This window comes from Puma concolor, chromosome A2 (assembly GCF_028749965.1).
Source record: "Puma concolor isolate L17-30 chromosome A2, mPumCon1.1.hap2, whole genome shotgun sequence".
NCBI classification, from domain to species: domain Eukaryota; kingdom Metazoa; phylum Chordata; class Mammalia; order Carnivora; family Felidae; genus Puma; species Puma concolor.
In genome coordinates, this window is record NC_141668.1 from 36442492 (window position 1) to 36470395 (window position 27904).

Sequence of the window (27904 nt, forward strand, 5' to 3'; positions counted from 1 at the left end):
TTATAGAACTCCTTTGGGTATAAAATGCAGATGTTTCATAACTTTAATGTTCTTGACTTGTCAGGTAACCCTGCAAAACCTTATTTGGAGATTCCATATATTATTCTGAGCCAGGAAAAGCATGTCTAATGTGGGAGGAAGGACCTGGAAAGCTGTGTGGAATTTCCAGGCCTCTCTATTTGGTCTATGTTTCTTGATTGGGAAATCCTTAATGATTTGTAAAGCTCACTACTGGGTGAGATACCTGATTTGTACGAGTCTGCTCTGACAATCCAGTACTTTACTCCTCAAGGTACCTTCTCTACCCAACAATTGTATTTTGATTATTCTTGAAATTCATCAAAAACTCCATGAACTCTTTTCAACCTCCTTTTCTATACTTGCCTAATGAAAACTATTATTTACTTCTTTTTGTCTTTTTTTTTCCCCTCAGGTTCTATTATACAGTTTCTTCCTGGCATTTTCCCACTTTTCTGACAACTCGTTTAATGAGAATTTACTTAATTCTAGATACTTGGCACATGTTTTCCATTTCATACTTAAAATACCCCTGAGATCTAAGTGTTACTATCGCTGTTTTACAGAGGAGCATCATGAGGCTCAAAGAATGCAATAATCTGCTCAAATTCAAATACAGCCTTGATCAAACTCAGGCTTTCTGATTCTAAAGCCTGGGCATGAACACTTCTCTTCCCATCTTCTCCTCTCTGACTCTCAAATGTTGTTTTCCTGGTTTCTTTTCTTGCACTTGCATTCTTGCTCCAACTTTGTGGTTCTTAAATTTTTGTGGATCAAGAATCACTTTGAGAATGTGGTAAATCTCTGGACTTCTCAGAAAAGTGCATACAGAAATAAATACAAACATATTTCCTGATTTCTATGGGTTTACCCTATAGTCTGACCGTGTCAAGAGATGCCAGTCTACATGTTTACTCTAGTGATCTCCTCAGGTTAAGTAGCTTCAACTAGTACCTATTTGTGGTTACCATTATTTTTTTTTAATTGTATTTAAATCCAAGTTAGCCAATATATAGTTTAACAATGGTTTAAGGAGTAGAATTTAGTGATTCATCACTTAATAATATAACACCCAGTGCTTATCCCAATGAATGCCCTCCTTAATGCCCATCATCCATTTAGCCCCTCCCCCCACCCAACACCCCTCCAGCAGTGCTGTTTGTTCTCTGTGTTTAAGAGTCTCTTATGGTTTGTCTCCTTCTCTGTTTTTATCTTATTTGTCCTTTCCTTCCCCTATGTTCATCTTTTTTGTTTCTTAAATCCCACATAGGAGTGAGAATGTATATTTATCTTTCCCTGACTGACTTATTTTGCTTAGCATAATACACTCTAGTTCCATCCACATTGTTACAAATGGTAAGATTTTATTCCTTTAAAATTTTTTTTAAACGTTTATTTTTGAGAGAGACAGAGAGCATGTGAGCAAGGGAGGGACAGAGAGAGATAAGGAGACACAAAATCCGAGGCAGGCTCCAGGCTCTGAGCTGCCAGTATAGAGCCCAACGCGGGGCTTGAACTCATGAACTGTGAGATCATGACTTGAGCTGAAGTTGGACACTTAATCGACTGAGCCTCCCAGACACCCCAAGATTTCATTCTTTTTGATCACTGAGTAAAATTCCTGTGTGTGTGTGCGCGTGCATGTGAGTAACTCTGTTTTCAGGTGTGAATTGGGCAGATGATTCCTTGTGGACTTCTAACCACATGCTAACCAAATCTGGCATCAGGTTGCCCCTTACTCATTTTCTGCACCAGGCTTTCTAGTTCAGACCTCATGGAAGCTAGACTGGCCAGAGAAAGTACAACCTGGAAGTATGAGGTGTGGATACTCAGGGACAATGGAGACCAATGGAGTAGGAGCTTAGAGATTAATGTCACTGCCTCTTGTCCTTTAGGTACACATTTCTGAAAAGTATTCTGTGCCCTTCTCAGCTGGTACTGGCAGAAATGAGCCCCATTGCCCAAATGACAACCTCAGTAATACCTTTAAATTGACTTTTCCTCTTCACTTGCTTCCCTGTCCCTGATCCCTCAATCCTGCTCTTGGAATCACCTCCCGGATAAACTAAATATACCTTCTTGCTTCAGACTCTGCCCTCGAGGCAATCCTATACAAACTAAAAAACTCTGAAATTTACTTTTCTTCTCTGGACCTCTTCTTGGAGGTCCAAGAAAGACCTAAGCCGCAGCCTTAGTAGCCTTAGGTAGGGCCACTCGTGGACCTCACTATAACAACCACCTCATATCTGGTTTCACTTTCTCCCTTGAGTCTTCCTCCTTTCCAGTGTCTTCCATTTTTTTGCATGAATGATCTGTCTAAACACAAATCTGAAACTATCTTCCTGCTTTAAGTTGTAGCACATAGAAAAAAATTTTTGAATTACGTGGCATGGCATAAAAGCTCATCTTGACCACAACTTCTATTCTGTCCTATCTTTGTATTCTGTCCGTCCTGCTGAAGTGGTTTCTTAGCCACACTGAACATTCTCTGGTGTTAGGACATGCCACGCTCTTCACGCTCCATGTATTTGTGGATGCCGCACCTTGTGCTTGACTGTCTGTCCTCCTCTCCTTGTCTGCTTGGGAAACTCGAAATCATCCTTCAAGAACTGGCTCAAAATAATACTTCATCATAATTCTTGTTCCTGCCAAGCCTTAGTCTTGTGCAATCCCATCAAACTTTCACGTTTCTCTCTGACTTCTGACCATGCACTTTCATAATTTGTTCACGTCTTTATTTCCCTTAGTCTGCTATGTGCTCCAGAAATGCACTCTGGAGCCAACTCCAGAGCCAACTCTGATTTATCTTGTCTTCCTAGTGCTTAGAAAAAGTGGCCACTTCACATGGGCCAAACTTGACTGAATGGTACTGAGAACGTCAAGAGAGAATTCTATGTTGAAAAAAAGCACAGGGAAAAGGGGATGGTGGACTTAGGAAGGGGTGTTTATCAACAGGCAACTGGGGGAAAGAAGGTGAAGAGTGATGACTGAAAGTGGAGTTGGAATGTTACAGGAAAGCCAGTATCATGAGAAGAAAAAAATGTGTGCAGGTAGAATGCAAAGAGGACAAAGACACAAATGACACAGACCGATGTTCAGGTTCAGGGGTGTTAACTCTAGTTTAAAAAGTAGTTATATCCCACAGGTTTTTAGTGCTCAGTTTCCTAAGTGCTGTTATTTCTATAAACTGCTATACTCTCAGGATTAATTTAACATTACGAATTATTCCTTAAAAATGAATATGTACATATACACGCACCACAATGTACAAGATAATGTTAAGTGATTTAAGTGATAATTTCTATTTTGAAACTATTCTACAAATTGGAATTTGCCTTTTGAGAATCTTGATGCTCCAGGCTTCTATCTCAGAAAGAATGTGGAGCATCAGTTTCTGAATATTTCCTATTTTTACCTGATCTAAAAGCCAGAGAGGGAGCCCCAGGAGCAGTGGTATCTGGCTGCCAAACACTTAGAAACTCTCAAAAATAAAAAGCTTGACATGCTTCACCATGCAAGTAACTTCAGAGGAAATAGATTTGATTTATAGTGTTAATTCTCCTTACTAGACCGTAGCAGGCAAGTAGAAAAGATGAGAAAGCTTATTTTTTTTAATTTTAATATAGAGGATATATTGGAGAGATACCAGACCTGTAATCATGTCCAAAGTTTCTGAATTCATATGAAAAAAGGATTTCCCACAGTTTCAATAAAAGGAATGTTTCCTTATGAGTGCAATGTTGTTTTTCACTTTTCTGTAGTGATAGGATATTCTGTTGTGCCACAATTTGATAGTCTATGAATGCTTTTTTTTTTTTTTATATACTGCCAATAGTGTCTTGATTTTTTTTTTTAGTAGGGTACACTTGTATATATCTGTTCTCTAGTATGTTTTTGTTTTTCTGGGTTATTTCACCATGGGTTTCTCCTCTCTTCCAGTATCTATATCATAGTTCGATTTTCCTACAGAAATATCCGTAAACCTTCTTCAAATCAGTAGTTCTGGACATTCTTCCAGGATATATAAGTGGTTACATCAAACAAGGATACGCACACACTAAAAAGTTCATTGTTTTCTGGGATCTTTTTATGCTTAGATCTTATCTTTTTAAATTTGGCTTACCTGAATGCGATAGAAATTTGTATTTCTAGCTGAACTGAAAGCAATTAGAAGGTACAAAAAACTGGAAAATGATATAAATACAACTTCTAGACTAAGTAAATACCATAGATGTATTGCAACTATGAACTTAGAGATTGTAAGATTTTTATTCTCCCTTGATGAAGTTCAATATAAGTTATTAATACTACTTCTGTCCGATTTTACATATATACACGCATGCACACGCACACACTAGTTTCTTCCAATAGCTTATAGGAGTTCCTAGACCATAAACTATCCCTGCGAATTGATTCCACACTCCCTCAAATATGACTTTTCATAAGCCAAGTCCTTTAAAAATACAACATTTCATATATTTCTCAGACTACATGTCAAATCAGTATCATGCAAACATAATACTTTTACTACTTCCTTAGAGCATGGTGGTGAGAGGAAAAAATTTAATATATCTGTGCTACATCTACATTAATGCAATGGTGCAATATTGAAACTGCTTTTATCTGCCACATTTCTCAAATGAAAGCGGCAGCTAAATTTTATGGTAGTTAAACTGTGAACCTTGCACACAATCTTGCCTATACGGATGTGGCCCATGGTATTATTAAGGCAGTAGTCTTTATTGTGCATCTTAGACTTTCAAAGTTGCTATGGATATAAGAAGTCTATCATGTGGCCATGTCTACACCGTAAAATTTTCCCAAAGCGCGCAGCAAATTCTTGGTAGAGTTCATAAGCCTTTCAAGAAATTAGAGTAAAATTTCACCTGGCATTTGTGAAGCAGGCTGTAGAGGAGAGTGTGGTCTACCTTGGCTCCCAAAGACACTAGATGTGAACTTACCAATAGTTCTTGTATAGCTTTAGAATAATGGCCAATTGTTGGCATCTCCTGCTGTCTTCCTATCCCGTACTTTACACACAAGGGAAGTGCAGACTCCACTATTCAAATGAACGATGGCTAATATGAGGTATTTGGAGGCAAATGTGGTTTCTATTAGAGTTTAGTCCAATCGTTCACAGAAGTTTGCCATTAAGAAGGAAAAGGGCTACAGATAAACAACTTGCCATGTGAGTGTGCTTAAATGGCTTAGAGAGGGATTCTGTTTTAAATATCCTTATATTTTTTTCTAAAATAAGTATGCTGGAATCCTTGCTGTGATGCTGATAAACTCCTTGTATCACTCACAGTCAACAATACCTTTTCTTGAGCTGTTCCGACTGAGTGAGTGGCATTTACTATTGGCAAATCCCCCATGGAGTAACCTGAGCTCACACGTGCCTAGCCACAGCACCAGTAATGACAGGATTCTGAGGGGATTTGAAACCCTACCTCGATAAATTTATTGCTGTTTTTCAACATATATTCAAAGCAATACTTTGGCATTGTAATGTGATTCTTGACAGGGCTAAGGTAAATTCATCTTGCTAAACTGAAATGTTCCTGGCAGACGTCTACCCTAGAACAATCAAATTGTGTGTACTGTAATCTATGACAACCACAGGGCTACTTTAGTTGTGAAACTTACAAGTGGAATACTTTATTAATGCAAACTTGGGGTGTCATTATGCAACGTATTATCCCTCCATATTTTTTTTTCATGTAGAAAACCTTTTTGAAGACAGTCTGCCAACTTCCAAATAATGGAAATAATTGAGCGCATATAGAAAAAGTAGAACTTTCTCATCACAAAGATGTGCATCTATAGGTATTGTGATGCTTTGATAGGATCATACGTGTTGAAAGTCATACTTTGTGAAATTTAAGAAAGCATAAAAGTAAAGTGTTTTCCCTTATTACATATTAACTTTTCTCTCTATGGAAATAGTCATTTGTCCCGGGCACATGCTCTTCTTCAAAGAAGAAATGATTATGATGTCACTATTATGTACTGAGATACTTTAAAAATAGGTAAGTTTCGGGATAGACTCTGCCTAATTATATGTACCCCATATATACTTCATTATAATTTATCATATTTTAGATCAGAGAACCTTAAAGTTTTGTTTCAAGGAAAATGTAATTCAAAAGAAAGACAACTTTTTTGACTCTCATAATACACGAGAAGCCTCAGCACATGACATTTTTTATTCTATGACATGATCTCTGAAAACAGGAACACCCAAGGAATTGTGATATACAATATTTTAAGAATCTGGCAACTGTAAGTTTTTGTATTTTGGTGTGGATTCCCACTGCCTTGTCCTCCGTACTGTCAACAATTATTAAATATTTTAGTGAACAGATAAAATCCCTCAGTTCGTATTTTATGATCTAGTTGCCAGATGCAAATCAAACTACTTCCCGGGAAGCTGCATTGTGATTCCCTTCAATTACCAGCCTCCATCACTGGGGACAAAAAGAGCCCAAGGGACTCCCTTTTGCCCTGGTGCCTCCCCTCCTCTCATATTATTCTTAGGAAGCACCTATATTTTAAAGACCCCTTGAAATTAAATTAGTATTTTCAATGTGAATTTAAATATTTACCTTTAAACGTAATTATTTTTTAAGAAAACAGTCTAATTCTATGATCCTTTTGCAAATTTTGTGTGTGCGAGTAAAGAATAAAATAGTAAAAGCAGGTTTGGGTCATTTTTTTTCTTTCTGAACTAAGGAAACATAATATGTGATGCACAGAACTTAAGACAAATTAGGCAATCTCTCGGGGCCAGTAAACACCCTCCCAGACTAACACAAAACTTGGAACGTGTCCAGTTGAAAATTTGAATCAGGTTGTGCAAAAAGACAAAGGCTGGCAACACTATAACTTTGGAAGATTTACTCCCTAATTTTCAAACTGCTGGAGGCGCACCAAAGAGATTTGGGTCATACATTACCTAAGACTTATGATGGGAAGTAGACTTACTCATTAAGCCAATTAAAGAATGACTCATTTAGCCAACAGTTAGTAATCAGTAACTGGTTAACAATCTGTTTAGCTAAAAATGATCAAACAATAGTGTATATAGTCCAGTGGAAATTGTCCTCTCTTTCAGTTATTATGCTTATAATTGTCATTCAGCGTGTTGTAGCAACACACATCTGATTCTGTGCAGTTATTCATGCCACATATGTGTGTGTGTATACATATATATATATACCTACACATATACATACATACTCATTAATTCACATGTTAATTTAACAAATATACACAGGAACACGTCCTACGTGCCAGGAACTCTGGAGATCCTTTGTCCATGTCTCCTTACTCCTGTTTTCCTTGTACTTCCTCCCCCACAACCCCTGGCTACACACATTAACATCCATCTCCAGCATCTTAGGGAACTGGAAGATTTTACTCTGGTATTTTTCTCACTAGTTCACCACCAGAACACTACCATATATACCACCATTCCCACCATGTAAACCCTAAATGGAATTCTGAAGAAGTTTCCGAATATTGGTGACACTGTTTACAAGCATTTTCAGATCCATTATCTGACTGAATGAAAACGTGGTATCGGTGGCCTGAAACATTAATGGGCTTTAAAACTTCTGTGAACTTGACTTTTATCTAATATTCATGCAGTTGGTTTTGTTTGTAGGCACCAGGCGCATTTAATACTTCAATTCACCTAGGATAGTCTTTCAGTTCTCTTCCAGAAATGCATTTAATTCAGTCCCTCCTCCCACCCCCGTGTGTTCCTACAGTCGGTGCCTTAGTTCACACCCTCACCATCTTTGGTGTAAATGAACGCACACTCTTTTAGCCTGCCTCAGTTCATCTTCAGCTCCTCTAGTCTGTCACTCATACAGCTGCCCCGATAAAATTACATCAAAATGTAAATTTGATCTCATCATCTCCTTGATTAAAATCCTTAGCAAGCTTCCCATTGTCTACAGGTCAGAGCCTACATGTTGAACTTTGGAAACCTAAGGTTGATGTTGGACCTACTTTTGGTTAAAAGTATTTGACTCCCAAGGCATACAGATGCCCACTTAAGTTATTGTATTACCTTTGTTTACATTCATATGGAGTCTCTAAATAGGACATTTCTGGAAAGACTAATTTCCAGGCTAAGATTTCTATTGTGGGTCTGCTTACATTGATAATGATGTTGCATCATTCCAGGTTGTGTGGAACAAAGTTAAACCTTGTCATCTCTAGGAATCCTAAAGCTGTATAAAGTCAGTTGTAAACTTTGGATAACTCCTGGTAATGATACTCTCTTTCCTTCCCTCTTCCACGGCCAGCTTGTTATAGTGTCAAATGTTAGCATCAAGATGTGTAATCATTGAACCTGAAATTGCTAAGTTAATTTCTGGAGTGTCTAGTGTATTTCTTGCAATATTAGATTTGACTAACTGTCCATGCTAAAGAGAAAAACATCTAAGAAACCACCAGAGTTAACATTATTTTGATAAATCTTAGAAGCACATGATAGCTTGATTGGATTCAGACAACATGTGCATTTGCACACACAAGCTCATTCTTCCTCACTATCTCATTGGAGTACTGACAGGAAACAGCTCACTCAAAGAGCTTAATTGAAGAGCATTTAATAAAACGGACCGTTTACAGAGAAAGAATCAGTTGTAAGGTAGCCAACAAGGGCGTTTGGAGTGCCAGAAACTAGCAACAGTGGGAGATGTTACATCTCTATGTCTGAAGGGGCAAAAGCAAGAGAGCTGTAGCTCTAGACAAGGGTGACGACACAGCAGCACTTTATGGTGGGGAATGGAGTTGTTAAAGGTCATTTCATTACCTGGCAGGAAGGGGGCCAGGAAGTAGGGTGGGAATTAACACCTTGACCTCTCTCCTCCCACCTTCTGATTTCTCATGACTGCCATCAGCTAAAATCAACTGGAAACCAGAAAGCAAGGGAGCCTGAACAAAGCAGGCAGAGACCGAGAATAGACCTAGAGGGACAAATGGAGAATTGACCAGAAACAATTTATAATGAACACATGACTCTTTTTTTTTTTTTTTTAATTTTTTTTTTCAACGTTTATTTATTTTTGGGACAGAGAGAGACAGAGCATGAACGGGGGAGGGGCAGAGAGAGGGAGACACAGAATCGGAAACAGGCTCCAGGCTCTGAGCCATCAGCCCAGAGCCTGACGCGGGGCTCGAACCCACGGACCGCGAGATCGTGACCTGGCTGAAGTCGGACGCTTAACCGACTGCGCCACCCAGGCGCCCCATGAACACATAACTCTTGATTCCTTATCCATCTGGGGGCGGGGGGAGGGGGACAAAGAGGGATAGTGTTAAGTAGGCATACGATAGTGAAATATTGTGGATTGATTGATTTGGGGTCAGCGCATGTAATGGGATTTAAGTAGTATAGTGGCTACGATTTTCAGTCTTCCTGGGAGCTGGTGCCAGGATACCCACTCAAGGTGGGAGAGATGAGAGACAGGAAATAAGGCTGGCGAGAATTCAGATCCCCATGTCCTCATGCCAGCTTCAAGCAGAGCATTTGTGATTGAATCTATTATATTACATTATATGTAAGATTTCTTTTTTTTTTATAATTTTTTAAATGTTTATTCATTTTTGAGAGACCAAGAGAGACAGAGCACGAACTGGAAAGGGGCAAAGAGAGAGGGAGACACAGAATCCAAAGCAGACTCTGTCAGCACAGAGCCCAATGCAGGGCTTGAACCCACGAACCGGGGAATCATGACATGAGCTGAATGATTAGCTGAGTGGCTTAGTCGGCCACTCAACAGACTAAGCCACCCAGGCACCCCTATATGTAAGATTTCTTAAGAAACATAGGGTTGTAACAGCAAGATCTGGGAAGAGAAATCAGGTTTCTCAGGTCTAAGGGAAGTGAGTTACTTTGGGAAGTGAACTTAAGCCAGCTGTCCCCATTGTTTCATCTGTAAAATGGAGGGAAAAATGCACATCCTAGATGAATTGTAGGGTTGTAAAGATCAAATGGGAAAGTGGAAATGGTTTTCTTCTGAGAAGTTAAACAAGCTCTACAAATGTCAGGCTCTATCGCTTTTGGGTATGATCTCATAAAGCCGGTCCCTGAGTATGCGCTTGTAATCATCATCCTCTCTTTTTGACTATCTTTCCCCTACACATGGAGCACTTCACTCAACTCCAACTTAAACATCACATACAAAGAAAAGATAAGCAATAAGAAAATCCAAATGTGTTGGCAATACCGCTGCATGTTAACAAGAGAGAACTAGATTCACGTTGAACTCCGTTTTCGTGGTGCATAACTCTCCTTTCCATAGGTCCTATTAACTTCAAAGGGAGCTCCGTGCATGTAAATGATTATATTTATTGGATGCGCCAACTCCTTCTTATCCTCCGGGCACAATTAGAAATATCATAGAAAAATGAATGTCAGAGACTTGGATCCATATTTGATATTCTATAGGAAACTTCCCATAGTTACAGATGTTAAAAATCCTGCCCAATGGTCCAGTTAGGAATGTGTAGTATTTCTTCTTCTTTCATCCTTGGAATTATTTTTTTCTCTCATTTTAGAATATTCTTTTTTGCATTAAAGGAAATATAATTCTCTGTAGGTCTAGATAAGCCAGTGATAAAATCTTGGCTTGTACAACTTGGTACCGTGATAAAAATTTGGACCGCATAGCCCCTCTCTTTCAAGGAACTGTTAGTGCTTCCCTGAGATTGTATCGTTAATACAGCAATCCTGTTCCTACTTCAAGTTCGTTCTGGGAACTGCCGGGGGAGTCAGTGTCTAGGAACTGAATTCCTGGATGCCCAGTTTCATATTACATCCACTAAGCCACACTGTAATTTCAGTGTTCGTTGTGAACTCAGGCCATTATTAATATTCTTGTTAGGTAACTATAAACTCAGGTTTTCTCCAGTTGAAATCACCACAGTCAAGGAGAACAGACGGTGGGTGTATGAAGAGCTGCACTTCTCACACCAATTTGTTGTTCGTTCTCCTTAAATTCAGTTGTCTGATGGCTCTTGGTGGAAGTGTCTGTGAAACTAGATCTGACAAACAACTTACGTCCTCACCCAGACTTATCAGTGAACATAAAGGCCTTCCTAGTGTTACACACCTGGCTCCTCAGCCATATAAGTGATTATACATTACATATTATATATCCAATATATGTATTATACATCCAAGAGGGCAGGTTAAGTTTTTAACTGCCCATTTCTTTAAAGTGACAAAAAAAATGGAAGGATCCCCTCAAATCAAATATTCAGACATGCATGAGAGAGAAAATGTATATTATGAAAAGATAAAAAGCTTTTCTGGAAGTGTACCCACATGTGATGGGTGGTATGAAAGATACAAAGACTTTCGTGATGTTTTGATAAGCAATTTGATTTACCAAAGAGTCATTCTAAGTAGTCTTCCAGACAAAACCATATCCACAAAGTAATTTGGATCTACTTTGAATTATTCGTAAGAAATAAGTAAGCAAAGACCATCTATTTTTAGTAAATATTGATAGAGCAAAACAATCCAAAGTATATATAACAATCACATTTCTAGTGAAAATGTGTGTAAGTAGGCTTATTTTGAAAGGAAGTGTCCTACTCCCAGTGTCATAACCAATTAAATTCTCCAGGTAATGACCCCATTTGCATAGCGAGCGGAACCCACAAGTGGGAATTTTAATGGGCACACCACCTGAGTACAGTAATTGAGAGTGACACAACTTGAACTAGTTTTGTGCTTACCCCACTGAAAATTCTACTCAGATTATTTTTAATGTCAAGCTACAAGTCAAATTTCAAGATGATGGATTTGTTCTTTTTTAAGCACTGAGTTTGAGTAAAAGAAATGCTTTAATTCTGTTATGCGTTGCATATCTTTGCTTTAACTAATCTGTAGTTCTGATTCTTACCATTGCTTCATTTTCTTCAGTGATTGGAATTTAATTTTATTCATTAATTTGTGAATAATTAGATAAAAAAAAATAATGTCCTCAGCAGCAAATTGCCTTTGGATTGCAATTTAATGTATTTTTACCAGAATATGTATTCTCGTTAAGTTGGCATAATAGTTTACTAAAATGTAATTGTGTAAATATGCCCAATTATTCTTTCTGATGATCTAAGAAAATCTAATAGAATATGTATTCGTGAGTATTTCCCTCCTCCTCCGCCTCAACACCAATAAAACGCCCTTCCTGCAGAGCTGATCACAGATGCCTTGTCATCTGAAGGTGTTACTTTTAAAAGATACTCTCCTTATCTCTCAGGCACTATTCATGTCCTTGAAAGAACTGTGCATTCTGATTGAGGGATCATATGACGTCCACATTAAATTATATAATAAAGGTGATCTCAAGACTCTAAGAGTCAGACACACATGATGAACTGTGCTTTCTAGGTTTTGAGATGACATTTTAACACTTCTTTTGTTTCACTCGAAGATTGCTCGAGATCCTAACTATTTGTAGGTGTTTGACACCGCTCCGCCACATCTGTAATTGGCAGAGCATCCAGCAGACAGGCTCTGTACATCTTTACACTGCAACCTACCAAGTTAAGAAATGTATTGGTTCAATATAAAACAGCAGGCTGTTTTTAGACATAGTTACTAGTGCACAAGCTTTAATATGGCTTGGCTTCATCCTATAATGAGATCTTTTGGTTCCCTGCTCAACAGGCTTTTATTCCTTTGCAAAAGGCTATGAACTATGTCAAGTGGATCAGCTGCTTTTGTACACCCTCTTTCTTGGCTTTGGAACGTAATTCTTTTGCTTCTACCCCTTTATGCATCAGACAGAACTTAAGAACCTTTTCAATTTTTCAAGCTAAACTTAGAATTGGTTTGAATTTGCTTTTTACTATTTTCCTAATAATTACATTCTCAACCCAACCTCGCACAAAGACCTGCCTGGAAGTGAGCACTTAATTGCAAAGCTCTACTTTGTCTTTAACATGTGTTATCTATACCCCATGTTGGTAATGTGTCAAAGGATGGTTATCTAACGTGATTTCTTCACGGTCACCTCACAAGTAAATGCAGGGCTCTGTTTTAGCAAGCACTGAGGCAACAGATGGAGGGCATAAATAACAGACAAACGGTGGAACTGGAACTAGTAGCCACAGTTCAGTGGGAAGGCAGGAAACTACTCATGAGGACATTTGGCAGCTTGGGAGCTATGGGTGTAGTCCCCGTGGAAACCGTCACGCTATTGTCCCAGTTTGATGAAGCACGGGGTGGTGCAGGCTTCTGCTTGCCTAGAGATCCTGTGTTCTACAGGGTGGGGCTCGGCTGTGGCTGTGCTCAGACTCCTTTGCGATCCAGACTGCCTATTGATTTCATTAAAATTTGATCATTTTTTTTTTTAAATTTTTTTTTTCAACGTTTATTTATTTTTGGGACAGAGAGAGACAGAGCATGAACGGGGGAGGGGCAGAGAGAGAGGGAGACACAGAATCGGAAACAGGCTCCAGGCTCTGAGCCATCAGCCCAGAGCCCGACGCGGGGCTCGAACTCACGGACCGCGAGATCTTGACCTGGCTGAAGTCGGACGCTCAACCGACTGCGCCACCCAGGCGCCCCTAAAATTTGATCATTTATATGGTGTTTTCATTCACAGTCCTTTAAGGTCAAGGGAGCAGGCATCGTTGGAAATTTTGAGATGTGAAAAAACATGGTGGATTTAGTCACCACTGACGGTTTTTGTAAAAACACCCTCTACTTTAGGGCTGCATCATAATGCTATCACCTTTCTATAAGCTCTTCTACAGAATCTCTAAATGAGCAAGGAAATACAGTTTTCTCCTGGGAGGTGCCAAACTTCTTACCTAGGTTGAAACTACGTGAGGGTTCTGACCCCATTGGGTATCTAGAGAAAGTAGGGGCGCCCGGTGGCTCAGTCAGTTAAGCGTCCGACTTTGGCTCAGATCATGATCTCACGGTTCATGAGTTCGAGTCCTGAATCGGGCTTTGTGCTGACAGCCCCGAGCCTGGAGCCTGCTTCGGATTCTGTGTCTCCCTCTTCCTCGGCCCCACACTTGCTCACACCCTGTCTCTGTCTCTCAAAAATCATCAACCATTGAAAAAATTAAAAATAGGCACTTGTAAATGTATTGGTTATAGTGGGAAATGGAGATGAAGGGTTAAAGGGACACCCTTGTAAAAATTCTTGATTAAAAGATATAAATTGTAAGTGTGGAATAAACTCTATTAATATATTAACTACTGTTTAAAATAAAAATGGTGTGCTTCACTACATTAGTGTAAAGGGAAAATAAAAATGGATATTATAGTATTTGATAAAATTTCATCCTGCCTGTCAGATTAGATGTAATAAACCTACAGGCCAACAAATCACAAGTAATTGGAAAGGGCATAAAGGTCTTGAATAATTTGAAAAATAATCTCATTAATAAATAAACTTATTCTTTAGGTGGTTGGGTAAATCTAAGCATTTAAACTGAAAGGCAAGAAGGCAAGCCACAGACTCAGGACTCCAGTCTTATTTATGTTAGGCAGTGACTTTGACATTTATAACATTAGAATCTAGGGCACTGATAGAGTTTGTATGGATAAAGAATGGAAAGTTATTACATAAGGTTGCCTTGGTTACTCCTTGAACTGTTCAGAAAAATACTGACTACTTTAGGTGAGAAAAACGGATGTAGTTAATAGAGGAAGAATATAAAAATTAAATATTCCTAAATAGCCTTCTGCTAAATAAATGATTGGGGGGGGGTTAAATACTATAAAGCCTTTCCTACTACTTAAAAATTATACCACTAAAAACCCTAGATGAAAATACTTCTGCTGATTTAACTTTTGGGTAAAATTCATTAAATCTAATATCCAATTTCATAGATTTTGTGTGTGTGTGTAATATCAGTATATACATTAAAAATAAAATGACCTTTTTTCCACTTACTTACTTCGGAATTATTTCCCAACTTATAAAAACCATTTACCTAAGACTATGTTTTAAAATACCGTATTAACTATGATTTGTGGTATAAACTGATCTCAATCTTTCATAGTTCATTTATGAGCGTGAGTCATGTGATTTACATAAGGAAATATGAAAGCTTCAGAAAGGGAAGTAACAAAGAAAAGTCTCAAGTTTTAAACTATAGTTGAATTAATTCAAATATCAGTATAACAATTAGATAGGAAATATGCTAAAGCCCAATAGAGAATTTTTTTTTTATTTCAAAATAATGTATTCAGGATAATACAGGTCCAGTTTAAAAATATTTCAGGTTAAGTTTCCACATTTGAAAAGAGACCAAATCTATAACTGTACACTGTAGCACTTAGTCATGATGGCCATGTAATTCAACAAAACATTTTACATACAGAAATTCTAACATATATTGAAAACTATTTTCACATTTTCCTACTTTTGTTTTTTTTCATTTTTAAAAATCATACAAGACACTTTATGGCATGACTGGAGTAGACAATAGAGGAAAAGTCCTGTGAACATAAATAGGAAAATAAAATTCTGCTATCAATTAATGTTCTCTGTTAAGGAAAAATATTACTTTAAAAGTGCTAATATTTTCATTGCAAATGGGGCAGAATATTCTTAAATATTAGATAAACCACTTGGTTGAAAAATTTTGCATGATAAAAAGTGACATTTTAACAATTCTAGGTCATTAGAAGGCTTTACATATCAATACACAGATGATATTCTTATATCCTAATATATATGCATAAGTTAACATTGGGTATATGTAAATATTCAGATTCTGGTTACTATGAAATAGTACAAAGATGTTCTTATATTTAATGTAACAAATGAAAGACACTCTTGAGACAAGAGAAAGACAGCTGTTTCCTAGAATTCTATTTAAACCCGACAATTTAAAGGTTGTGTGTGTGTGTATACACGCACATAGCACTGAAAAGGGGATTCAGGAGTTTGCCGACTTTTTAAGTCCTTTCAGTAATGATAGAAGTAGAACTAGGTTTTATCTCAAAGGAAAAACTGTAGGTGACATTCCTATGCTTGAGGTTTAAAACCTTTCTGAAAAGGGTAGGTTTGTTAAAGGCTTCCTAAAAAAATGCATTTGTTTTTATCATGAGTTTGAATTTCAACTAGAAGAACTGAAAATAACTATTAATCCAAAAGTGCGCTTTCAGAATTTCTATGAGGAATTACATTAACTCAAACCAAACTACAATTTTGGGGAGATCAGATTTAGTAGGAAAGCACATAGTATGGAAATGTACTCCCCCTTTCATCTGGGCTACATGAAATTTCTATGTCTTACTATGTACTTAGTCTCATAATTGACTTATTTCTTTACTCTTGCAGCATCTTCATAACCTGTCCTGTTGGTTTAACTTAACACAAAATTGCAATAGTGAAATTTGGTCATAGTAGTGGACGTCAAGTTTCCCACTGCTTTGGAAGGAATGGTTTACATTTAAGATGAGCTGTGTTTATAAAATATAACATTGGTTATGAAGCAAAACAAACAACCTTCCTTCCCTATAAAGAGACTTAAAGCTCTTAAAAAATTAAAAAAAGAAAACAAACATTTTGAATAAATCAAAATCAGAATACTGGGATTTTAGTATTAAAAAAATCACCTAATTTAAATGCAATTTGTCAAAAGCATTCCATGTTCTTCATAAAATAGAGCTATTTTAATAAATCATTATGTTCTTACCAAAAACTTTATCACACTTAAATTATGTGTAAAAAGTTATTGTGTAATTTTAGTTAAATTTGATAGTCTTAAAAAAAAAAGCTGTATTCCTGCAACTAAAGAAAATACATACTTAAGGCATTTTTCTTTCAACTGCTTCAGGACAGACACAGTTCAGGCTCCCCACCTAAAACTTGGTCCTAAATCTAATTCATTCAAGCCATAGATGGATCACTCATCCTAAAAGGCCTCTTCAAATACCATCTTTTCCTTGAGGCCTTGTGCATATTCCAGTAGACAAGAGCTGTTCTCTGTGTATTCCTAGGGCCTTTTCAGTCTTTCTCTTGCATAATCCTCACTTCAGCATGCCTTGAGGAATGGTTCATACTGTACAGGTCTCTTTGCTCTGTTAAACTGTACACTCCTCTAGATGAGAGTTGAATGGCATCCGTCTCTGCATCTGAGCAGGCGATTATACACAGGAGGAGCTCAATGTCTGTTGAACAAGTGGAGAAAGTGAGAACAGAGCACAGAGATTAGCACGGGGCGCCCAACTACGGTGTGGGTTTGTTTCCCAAAGTTCACTTGAAAGGAAAGAAACGCTTACTTTGAACCATGGAGAGATAAACATCAAAAATAAACTGTCTGGTTTAAATGCCCACAGAGAAATAATACATTTGGAGCAAGAGGCTCCTAGGAATTGTTAAAAGAAATAGAAATGTGTATAAAAGGAGGAGACGTTTAGCTTTTTTTTTTTTTTTTTTTTTTTTTTTTTTTTTTGGTCAAAATGTCCCTCAGTCATTGTAACCTATGAAGTTTACAAGTAGTTAAAATTTCACATATTAAACCACGTAGATTTGGTTAGAGAAGGCTTTCAGAGATTACTTAATGAGTTAACAGTGCAAATACTGGCTTGCTTCATGAGAATCTTACCATGGGCTTTTCTGCCCCCTTAAAAGAAAAATCTTAAAACTCTCCAGTTTTAACACAACAGAAGATAAATATCTATGAAGGAAAACAAATTCCACAGCATTCCATACAGATTTCCAAACAGTCTGATGATTCACAACAGGCATCCATGATGCCACAATCCATGTCACAAGGGCAGTTACAGTCATCTCCCATTTCATCTCCACAGCAACAGCAGCAGGCTTCTGAGGTGCAGATGCCACACGAAGCTTGGCCCAGGACAATATTGCAGAGGGTCAGGAATTCACAGAACAAGCAGGCCAGGATACAGTGGACACAGCAATCTTCATTTTCAGTTGGGAAGGGACCACATATGAAAGAGAGAATGAACACAATTACATAAGTCAGCAATGGACGAAATTAATAAGAATTGATCAAAATAAGGAATCCGGAACGCAGTGACAGGCACTCCTAGAAGTCTTTCCGGGGGCTGGAAGCTCACAAAGAAACTTAAGTTAAATTTTCGAGGAGGAATCTTGAGACGTAGGTATTGCATTCAGGGAAAAAAAAAAAAAACAACCCAGATCATTGTTGTGTATACTGCTGCGTGCTCATAGGTTAGGTTTCATGTCACTTTCATACATTGTGCCGTGGTTCTGGTCCTAGGTTCCGCTTCTCTGTGTCTCTTACCCATCGTCCCTATATGCTACTGCTCTCTATAACAGAGGCTCAAACAATTCTGTGACAGTAAAGTCCTTTAGAAATAGAAATTTGACTGCTCCACCCACCTGCTCCAAAATTGGAAGGAAAAAATTCAATAGGATACATTCAGTATATTATTGAGTACATCATGATGTATAAGGTACTTGAAATGTTCTAAAGAGCTAATGAGCTAGATTATCGTGATATTAAGAAACCAGTGTTTAACTGGCACTAAGCCAGTTCTATTCAGTATGCCTTCAAACAAATACTCCTATTTAACCACTCGTAACATTTCTGCCCTTATCTTTCTATTCTGCTGGGGAAAGCTTGTATTTCAAAGCTGAAAGAGGAACCTACAAAACTCGACATTGAAGAACCTTTAACTGAGTATTATGAAAACCCTAAGAATATTACTGATCATTAGATTACTTATGTATTAATCATAAACTACACCATACATCAAACTATCTGTAATGGATCTATCGATTTTAAAGGGGGGAAAGAATGGTCATCCCACCTAGACTCAGAAGTAGAGGGTTATATCTTTGAAGCCTCCTTTAGTCTCTTTCTAATAACTGTATTTTCCTCTCCTGAGATATGATCAATGTCTTGAGTTTTGACTCAATCTTTCCTTTACTTACCATTGTACTTTTTGCAACAGTGAATGTGTAAACATCCCTACATAGCCGATCAGAAGGGAAATGATACCTTATGAATTCCTGGGAGTAGCATTTTTTTGCTCAACACTTTGTTTCAGATTTCCCCTCACTGATTCATGTCACTATAGTTCACTTATTTTCCAGGTGTTGAGTATCCCAATCGATTTAATATGCCATAATTTATTTATCTGTACTATTTATGAATATCTTTGTCATTTCCAGTGTTTCTGCTACTCCAAATATCACTGTTGGGAATGGTTTTGTGCAAGTGTCTGAGAACATACATGATATATAACTAGCAGAACTGCTGGCTCAAGGGATATGCAAACGGGTTGTCCAAAGCGATTGCTCCAGAGTTTACTCGCACAAACCAAGTTTGAGAATGCTCACTGTCTGCATCCTCACCAATCTTGGGAACTGTCATACTTTCATATATGCCCATTAGGTGAGTGCGAAACGGCATCTCATGGTGGTTTTACTTTGTATTTACTTACTTACTAGTAAGTTGGGACATCTTTTCGTGTTTGGCCATTCATGCGGTCTCTTCTTTGAAACACGTGTTCAGGATGTTCATGTTTTCCCCTCATTTTTCTATTAAGTTGTGCTTTTACTGATTTGTAGAAGTTCTCCATAGGTTCAAGATACCAATCCTTTCTCAAAAATGACTGTGGCTTTTCTTAGGTGGCTTTTCTTATGGCTTTTCTTAGGTTATGTGGTTTTTCTTAGGTTAAAGTAAAATAAGAGACAGATGAGTGAATTTTCAGACCTTGAGAGTTAAATAAAGAGAAATCCAAATCAAATCTTGTTGTTAGCTAGAGATATGGGATTGATTATATGGCTAAGGAGGCATTAACAAGATCTGGTAACAGAATGAAATAAAAAGTTTTAATGGGTGATTCAAAAGAAGGGGAGGCCAGCCCTGCCGATAGGGAGGGAGAAAAAGAGAGGGAGAGGGAGAAGAAGCCAACAATCAGGAGGGAGAGACTGAATGTAATGAGTAAGAAATCAACAGCCTTCAGAATAATTCCAGACTAAACAGCTCATTGCTACTCACAGGATGTCTCTATTCGTTGGCGAATGAAAATCCCTTCCTGATTTTAGATGATGACAGTTGTCATACAGAAATAAGCCCTAAGCCCAGAATAGGATCTGTCCAATTCCTATTTTAGCCAACAAGATTCACAGATCAATTTAAGTCTGTTAAACCCCCTTTGTATTTTTAGTAAACAAAATGAAAAAAACGAAAGTTCTTAGCTGTAAATAGATCAAATACTCCTTTCTAGCCTATCTTCTACAACAAAATGTGATTTCTGTAACTAATAGGTATGAGTGGTTGTCTTTCATAGAATGGGAAGCCTAGCATAAATAAAGGAAAATTATTTATTTTCATATTAAGAAATATGGTATCTTAGAGAAAATGTTTTGATTATTTTGTAAAAAACTATTTTAGATACTTTGTACTGATCTCTATTTAAGGCTTTTTCCAAATATTACTTCACTTAATTTTAATAATACTCTCAAGAGGCAGCCCTGGTATTATCCATGTTTTACCAATATAGACGTAGAGAAAAGTGAGAACATTTGCCCAGAGTCATACAGGCTGTAAGGAACAGAGTCGGGGTGAGAACCACAGGGTTCGCAGGGAAAGGCCCTGCTCTAATCCAGCATGCTGTGTTGACCGCAGGGGTGGACCGCTTGGTTCATCTTCCTTGGGGGAAGATCAGTTATAAACCCCCACCTTCCTGATTTGTCTTGATCTGTTTTTAGCCTTGATTCATGTCCCTTTCCTTTCTAAAGATGATTCTGAATTTCACCTTGAATGAAGAGTTGATAGTAGAGGTTAACCTTCAACAACTAAGAGCAAAGTTTATGAGCTGGAGAACTGATACACTGCCAGTAATACTGTGGAGACAGACATCAGAAGGTGGGCAGCCAAGAGAGCAGGTCTCAAAAGACACAAATCTGTACATGTAAAACGTAAACATTAAAGTCCACAATTACAGGAACAAAAGCAGTGAACAGATTATGTAGGGATTCTGGTACAACATGGTAATGACACAGGTTTTAAAAGAATCAATTCTTTAGGTAAATACTAAAACTAAAAAAATAAAAATAAAAATAAAAAAAGACATCCTCTTAGAACATAGGTCCTACATAATTCACTAGAAAACCATTTTGAGCTACTCTGAAAAACCAATCTATTAAAGGGCACCTTGAAAAAAGCCACAAACCAAACTGCACCTTAGAGATTAAAGTGATGTTAAATATGGTGCATTTACAGGGGCGTGTACCACAAACACAGTCCTTACCTGTACTTGACAAGAACTTCTGAGGTATGAAAACAACAAAAGAAACAAAAGGATCCCTAGATCCGATCAAATCAATTTCATAATCTGATTTTTATTCCTTGCCCAAAACATTTCTTTTCGTTGGGTTCTAGAAAGAGCAGTTTGTGACTGGGGCAATGAAAAGGTTAAACTGAGACAAAATAGCTGATAGAGTTTCTTCCCTTGTCACCCCCACCACCCCCAGGGGAATCAAGAATCATAAGAGGCATTACAATGTTGGTTTTATCTGAAGCAAAGAGAAGATTCTAAGAATTAGCAAACTAAGAAGACTTCAATAGAGACACTTTGAAAAAGAAGAGTTGTCTGCATCGATGATAGTTCACAGTCAGAAATAATTTCTCCCCCCTGTTCTTGAGGCTTTTCATTTTTATGGTTTTATTCAGTCATACTTGCAGTTTTTGCCAAAAGCATTTAACCTCTGAGAAGCCAACTAGGTTCTGGGAAGGATGCCTGTCCCAAACTGGGCCAAGCGAGAATTGCACAATTCAATGTGCTAGTGAGAGAGGAACTCAGCACAAGACTGACAGCTACTGTAAATTGAGGAACACAAAGGCACATACCAGCAGCCAAGTATCTTGCAAGAAAGCATAAAAGGAAAAGTTTAGTGCAACATTTGATTTAAGAAAACCAAAACTGTTATGAATGACTGCAGACACAAACCCAAACAAAATATCTGAATCCTATAAAAGGTCATCAGTGTTAAACCCCTGCAGCTGGTCTAGCTGGAAAACATCTGGCTGCCCCAGGCCTTGAAGGCAACAACAGAAACCTACTTCAACAGCATCCTAGGTGACTATGGAAATGGCCGTGACTGGCCCAAGGGGCTTTGGTCTGTTTAAAACGACACCGAAGACTCATTTTGCTAAGAACATGTTAATTTAATAATGAAATGATCCCAGATTGATTTCCCTAATCATAGGTGGCCCCAAATGCTCAGAAAATAGGGGGGAGAGCCATCAGAAAACTCTCTGCACAGTACATTCAGCTCTGTTATAAATGAGTCTATTACATTTCTTGAGTTTTCTTTTTTTAAGATGTGGTATGACAGATGCTCTGAATTTCTTGGAACAAAGACCCCAAACAGCAGAGTACTGGGAAGCGCAGAGCAGTGAATTCTGAGAACAACCCACAAACCAGATTTGTATGTGGTTTATCTCGACTAATCTCGAATAACGTTTCCTATGTCTTCAATGCTTGAAACGACTTTCTTACTTAACCAAGTCCCCAACAAGTAAACTATATACTGAGAAACAGAAGTTTGTTAACATTGTTAACAGGCTAACAGTATGCCAAAAAGCAACTGCAGATTAGAACATGAACAGTCAATTATGCATAATTAGTCATTTGATAACTGCACGGAGACCAAACCTGACTTCACACCCAAAGCTACAGAGAACCCTCAGGTGTTCCCATGTCTTGACCTGCTAAGGCTCACAACTAAGGGGGCATCCAAAGGGGCTCCCCGTACAGAGGATGCCTGATTGGTTGGTGGCATTCTTCTTCCCAGACACTGCTTGACTGCAACTGTTGTTTCTCAAGGCAAAACCAGAAACCAGGCTAGAAGTGGGGGTTAGTAATCCTGAATTGCAGCCAGGATGGCTAAGTTAGTATCTGGCCTATGTGAAAAGCTAGCTGTGAGGGAGGAGACACAGACATCTCCAGGGAGTTGTGCTCCTCAAGTGTTCATAGGGGCAGGAGATATTTACTAATACAGCACGGTAGCTCAGCTCCAAGTAGCTCTGAGTCTCCCAGCCAGAGGACGCACAGCGTTCTGGCCTACAGCCCTAGAATGACCCGCTGCCTGCATAAATTGGCCTGAAGCATACCTCCTACACAGAACTCTCTGGCGCACTGCTGTCCCCGTGAGGCCATGCATCTTAGCCAGAACACAGTCAACATTTTCCTAGTGGGGAAGAAAGGGAGTTAGGTCAGGAGGTAAAGGAAAGAGAAGAGCGATATTTTCCACTGCAGTACAAAGAAGACCACACTTAGGAAAACCGAACAATTCTCTTTACTATTATCTTTCCTTTCGGCAAACTCAAAAGAACTTTGGAAAAAAAAAAAAAAGAGAGCACCGTTCTCCCACACCCCAGAAAGGGACTCCTTGATAATTTTCCTAGCACATGTCCAAATTCTGGATTCCATCCTGTACCTATGAGAGGTGCATTTGCATTTTATATTACAGTAGGTGGAAGGTACAGATTTTTTTGCTTCTCTTATCCGTTTATTCTGCTGCATGCTCCATGGTTGATTCATTGAACATTCCAAACTCTCTAAGAGATTTGATCCAGTAATCGTCAGTCATTACTTAACTGTCGGACTGAGTCAAGTAGTCCCTTCTAAAGAGTCGCATCTTACAAAGTCTAGGAACATAACATATACACCTGAACACCTTCCCCTCCACCTCAGGAGCTGTACACAGAAATCTGAAGAGGACTAAAAGCTCAGTTAGTAGACATGTTTATGTAAAGCATTTTACATGTTTAAAACATTTTCTGTTGTTGTCTACATGCCATTACATGCAGTTAAAATATGGGAAGAGAAGAGGGTAAAGAAAAGCTAAAAAATATAGGTGGTGCACATAACATGTACATTAACTTACCGAATCCCTACAACACTAAGATCACAAATTTGATAGCTGGTAATAACAATACTGTCCTCAGAGGGTTACAGTGAAGATTATTGATTAAGCATCTGAATCTTGGTTACCACTCAGGTCATGATCTCACAGTTTGTGAGGTTGAGCCCCACATCAGGCTCAGCCCTAGCAGTGCAAAGCCTGCTTGGGATTTTCTTTCTCCCCTTTGCTGCTCCTCGCTTCCTTCCTCCCTTCCTCCCTCCCCCCCCCCCTCAAAATAAACTTAAAAAGTACTCAATAAGGGATTTATCATGTAATTCTTATTAAATGTTGTTACTGTGATAGCTATGAAGATAATAGAAAAATACTTATTTTAGGGAGGCCACACCTCTCTACCTACCAATAGACTTCATTCACTCTGATTACTACACCAAAATTGGGCCATTCCATTTTAAACTAAGGAGGTTGTATAAAAGGCTCAGTTCATAGTTGAAACACTTGAAAACAGAGACCCAAAATGGCAACTTTAAGAGACAGAATCTGCAGGAGTGAAGCAGAAATCTGCCCAGAAAAAAATTAGTAAATCTTGTGTTTGACTACAGCAGAAGACTTAAAATAATCATCTTTTTCCATATTTAAATGATCCATTTATTTTCTCAGGAAGTTAGAAGGCATAAACACAGTAAGACTACACTTTATCTGAACCTATTCAATGCTGACTTTATTCAGCCAGCCAGTTGGAGTATCTCTAATCCAAAAAGTTCGATAGAGAAGTTGAATATAACTCTTAGAGAACCAAATCCACTTTAGACCTTAAAAGCATTTTCCTAGAAAGAATATGTCTGACAGTGTCTCCTAAAATTGGTCACAATGGCATCTATGCCTAGGAAAAAAATACACTTTTTCATTAAAACTAGAGGATTTATGTTCTTATGACTGTGTAAAAATGATCTAAGGAATGTCTCCACAAACCTTAATGTTTTTCCCATTTTTCACAACTGTGACTATTTCACAATTACCATTTCAGTTTCCCCTCTGATCTGTGCATGCCTAAATACTGCACAAGGTACTGTTATGAAAAGAAATCTGTTTAAGTCAAATAGTACCTAATAGGGTGATCCTGCAAAAGGTGCTGGTGGTGATGATAAGAACAGTAAAATAACACCTTACTGTATCACATGCTTTTTATGTATTTATATTTATTGAGGTATAATTGACAGACTAAATTCTCCTGAAACCAATATTGCACTGTATGTTAACTAGAATTTAAATAAACATTTGAAATGAAAAAAAAAAACATATAACCTATTAGTTTCAGGTGTACAACATAATGACTCAATGTATCTGCACTGTGAAATGATCACCACGATGTCTAGTTAATATCTGCCACTCATTTTTTTTCCTTAGGAGAGCTTTTTCATATCTACTCTCTAAGCAACTGTTAGATATGCAATATATTAACTATAGTCAGCATGGTGTACATTACATCCCCATGGCTGATTTATTTTATAAGTGAAGTTTGTGACTTTTGGACTCCTTCATTCATTTTACCATGTCCACCCCCTGCCTCAGGCCACCACCAATCTGTTCTTTACAAACTCATGGTTTTGGTTTTAGATGCCACATATGACTGAGATCATATGGTATTTGTCTTTTTCTGACTTACACACTTAGCCTAATGCCCTCAAGGTCCATCCATATTGTTGGAAAGGTAAGATTTCTTTCCTTCTTTTATGGCCGAATAACGTTCAGTTGTGTGTGTGTGTGTGTGTGTGTGTGTGTGCGCGCGCGCACACACACACACAAATATATCCTATATATATCCATCACATCTTCTTTACCCACTCATCCATTGAGAAACATTGTTTCTATATCTTGACTATCATAAATAATGCTGCAGTGAACATGGGGGTGGATATATCTTTCTGAATTAGTCTTTTCATTTCTTTTGGATAAATACCCAGAACTAGAATTAGTAGCTCATATGGTGGTTCTGTTTCTAATTGCTGAGCAACCTCCATACTCTTTTCAATTGTGGCTAAACAAATTTACATTCCCACCAATAGTGCACTTTTTCCCATAACCTCAACAATACTTGGTATTTCTTGTTGCTGATAGCCAATCTGACAAGGTCGAGGTGGTATTTCATTATGGTTTTAATTTATATTTCCCTGACGATGAGTGATGTTGAGCACCTTTTCATGTACCTGTTGGCCACTTGTATATCATCTTTGGAAAAATATCTATTGAGATCTTCTGCCCATTGTTAATCAGATTGTTGGGGTTTTTTTGCTTTTGTATTGTAAGAATTCTGTCTGTATTTTGGATGTTAACTCCTCATTATATAGGCTTTGGAAATATTTTCTCCCATTCGATAGGTTATGATTTTGTTTTGTTGGATTCCTTTGCGGGGCGGAAGCCTTTTATTTTGATGTAGTCCCACTTGTTTATTTTAGGCTTGTTTTTGGTGTCCAGTCTAAAATCTTAGCACAAAAATAGAAGTCAAGGAGTAGCTTCCCGAGTATGTGTTCTTCTAGGAATTTTATGGTTTCAGATCTTATAGTCTTTCATCTATTTGGAGTTAACGCTTGTGTATGGTACACAATAGTGATCCAGTTTCATTCTTTTGCATACGGCTGTCTAGTTTTTCCAGTACCATTTACTGAAGAGAATTCTACTCATTGCATATTCTTGGCTTGCTGTCAAAAATTAACTGACCATATATACACGGGTTTATTTCTGGGCTCTCTGTTCCACTGATCCATGTGTCTGTTTTTATGCCAATACCATCATGTTCTGATTACCATAGTTTTGAAGTATAGACCAAAATCAGAGAGTGTGATGCCTTCAGCTTTGTTGTTCTTTCTCAAGATTGCTTTGGCTATTCAGAGTCTTTTGTAGTTCCAAACAAACATTAGGATTATTTCTACTATTAATGTCCTTGCCATTTTGATAGGGATTTCATTGAAACTGTAGATTGTTTTGGGTAGTAAGGACATTTTAACAATATTCTTCCAATCCATGAGCACAGAATATTTTCATACAGATTTAAGTTGTCTTAGGTTTCTTTCACCATGTCTGGTAGGTTTTCAGTGTATAAGTCTTTTACCTCCTTGGTTAAATTTATTCCTGTGTATTTTATTCTCTGATGCATTTTTAAATAACATTTTCTTAATTTCTCTTTCTGATAGTTTGTTATTAATGTATAGAAATGCCACAGATTTTTCATACTGATTTTGGATCCTGCAACTTTACTCAATGTGCTGATTAGGCCTAAGTTTTTTGAAGGAGACTTTACGGTTTTCCACACAGATCTGTGTCATCTGCAAATAGCAATAGTTTTACTTCTTACTTTCCAATTTGTATGTCTCCTGTTTCTTTTTCCTGCTTAATTGCTCTGGTTGGAATTTACCATGTTGAATAAAAGTTGTGAGAGTGGGCATCCTTGTTTTATTGTTGATCTTAGAGGAAAAACTTTCAAGTTTTTCACCATTGAGTATGATGTTAGCTGTGGACTGGTCATATATGGCTTTTACTGTGTTGAGATACATACCCTCTGTACACAATTGTTGAGATTTTTTATCATAAATTTATTTTGAATTTTGTCAGAGGTTTTATGTACCTATAGATGACATTTTATTAAAATGGTATATACTTTATTATCCTTCATTTTATTAACATGGTCTACACATTGATTTGCAGAAACTGAACTGTCCTTGCATCTCCGGAGTAAATCCTATCTGATCATAATCTCTGATCTTTCAACTGTACTGTTGAATTTTGTTTGTTAGTATTTTGTTAAAGATTTTCCCATGTATGTTTACCAGCGATACTGGCTTGTAATATTTTTTTCTTTTTTTGTGGCATCCTTGTGTTGTTTTGTATCAGGGTAATGCTAGTCATATAAAAAATGAGTTTGGAAGTATTCCCTCCTCTTCTATTATTTTGGGAGAGTTTGAGAAGGATTGGTGTTACTTCTTTAAATATTTGGTAGAAATCACCAGTGAACCCATCTGGTC

At 37.7% G+C, this 27904-nt stretch overlaps 1 protein-coding gene across 1 annotated transcript in view; it reads right to left on the minus strand.

Moving 5' to 3' along the window:
* Positions 1–15203: 15203 nt before the first annotated feature.
* Positions 15204–27904, minus strand: part of MDFIC (MyoD family inhibitor domain containing) — an 87799-nt gene continuing 75098 nt past the window's right edge. The window contains exon 5 of the mRNA XM_025929312.2: positions 15204–17942. Coding sequence (XP_025785097.2) covers positions 17695–17942 — 248 coding nt within the window. The 3' untranslated portion in view covers positions 15204–17694. The remainder of the gene's footprint in view (positions 17943–27904) is intronic.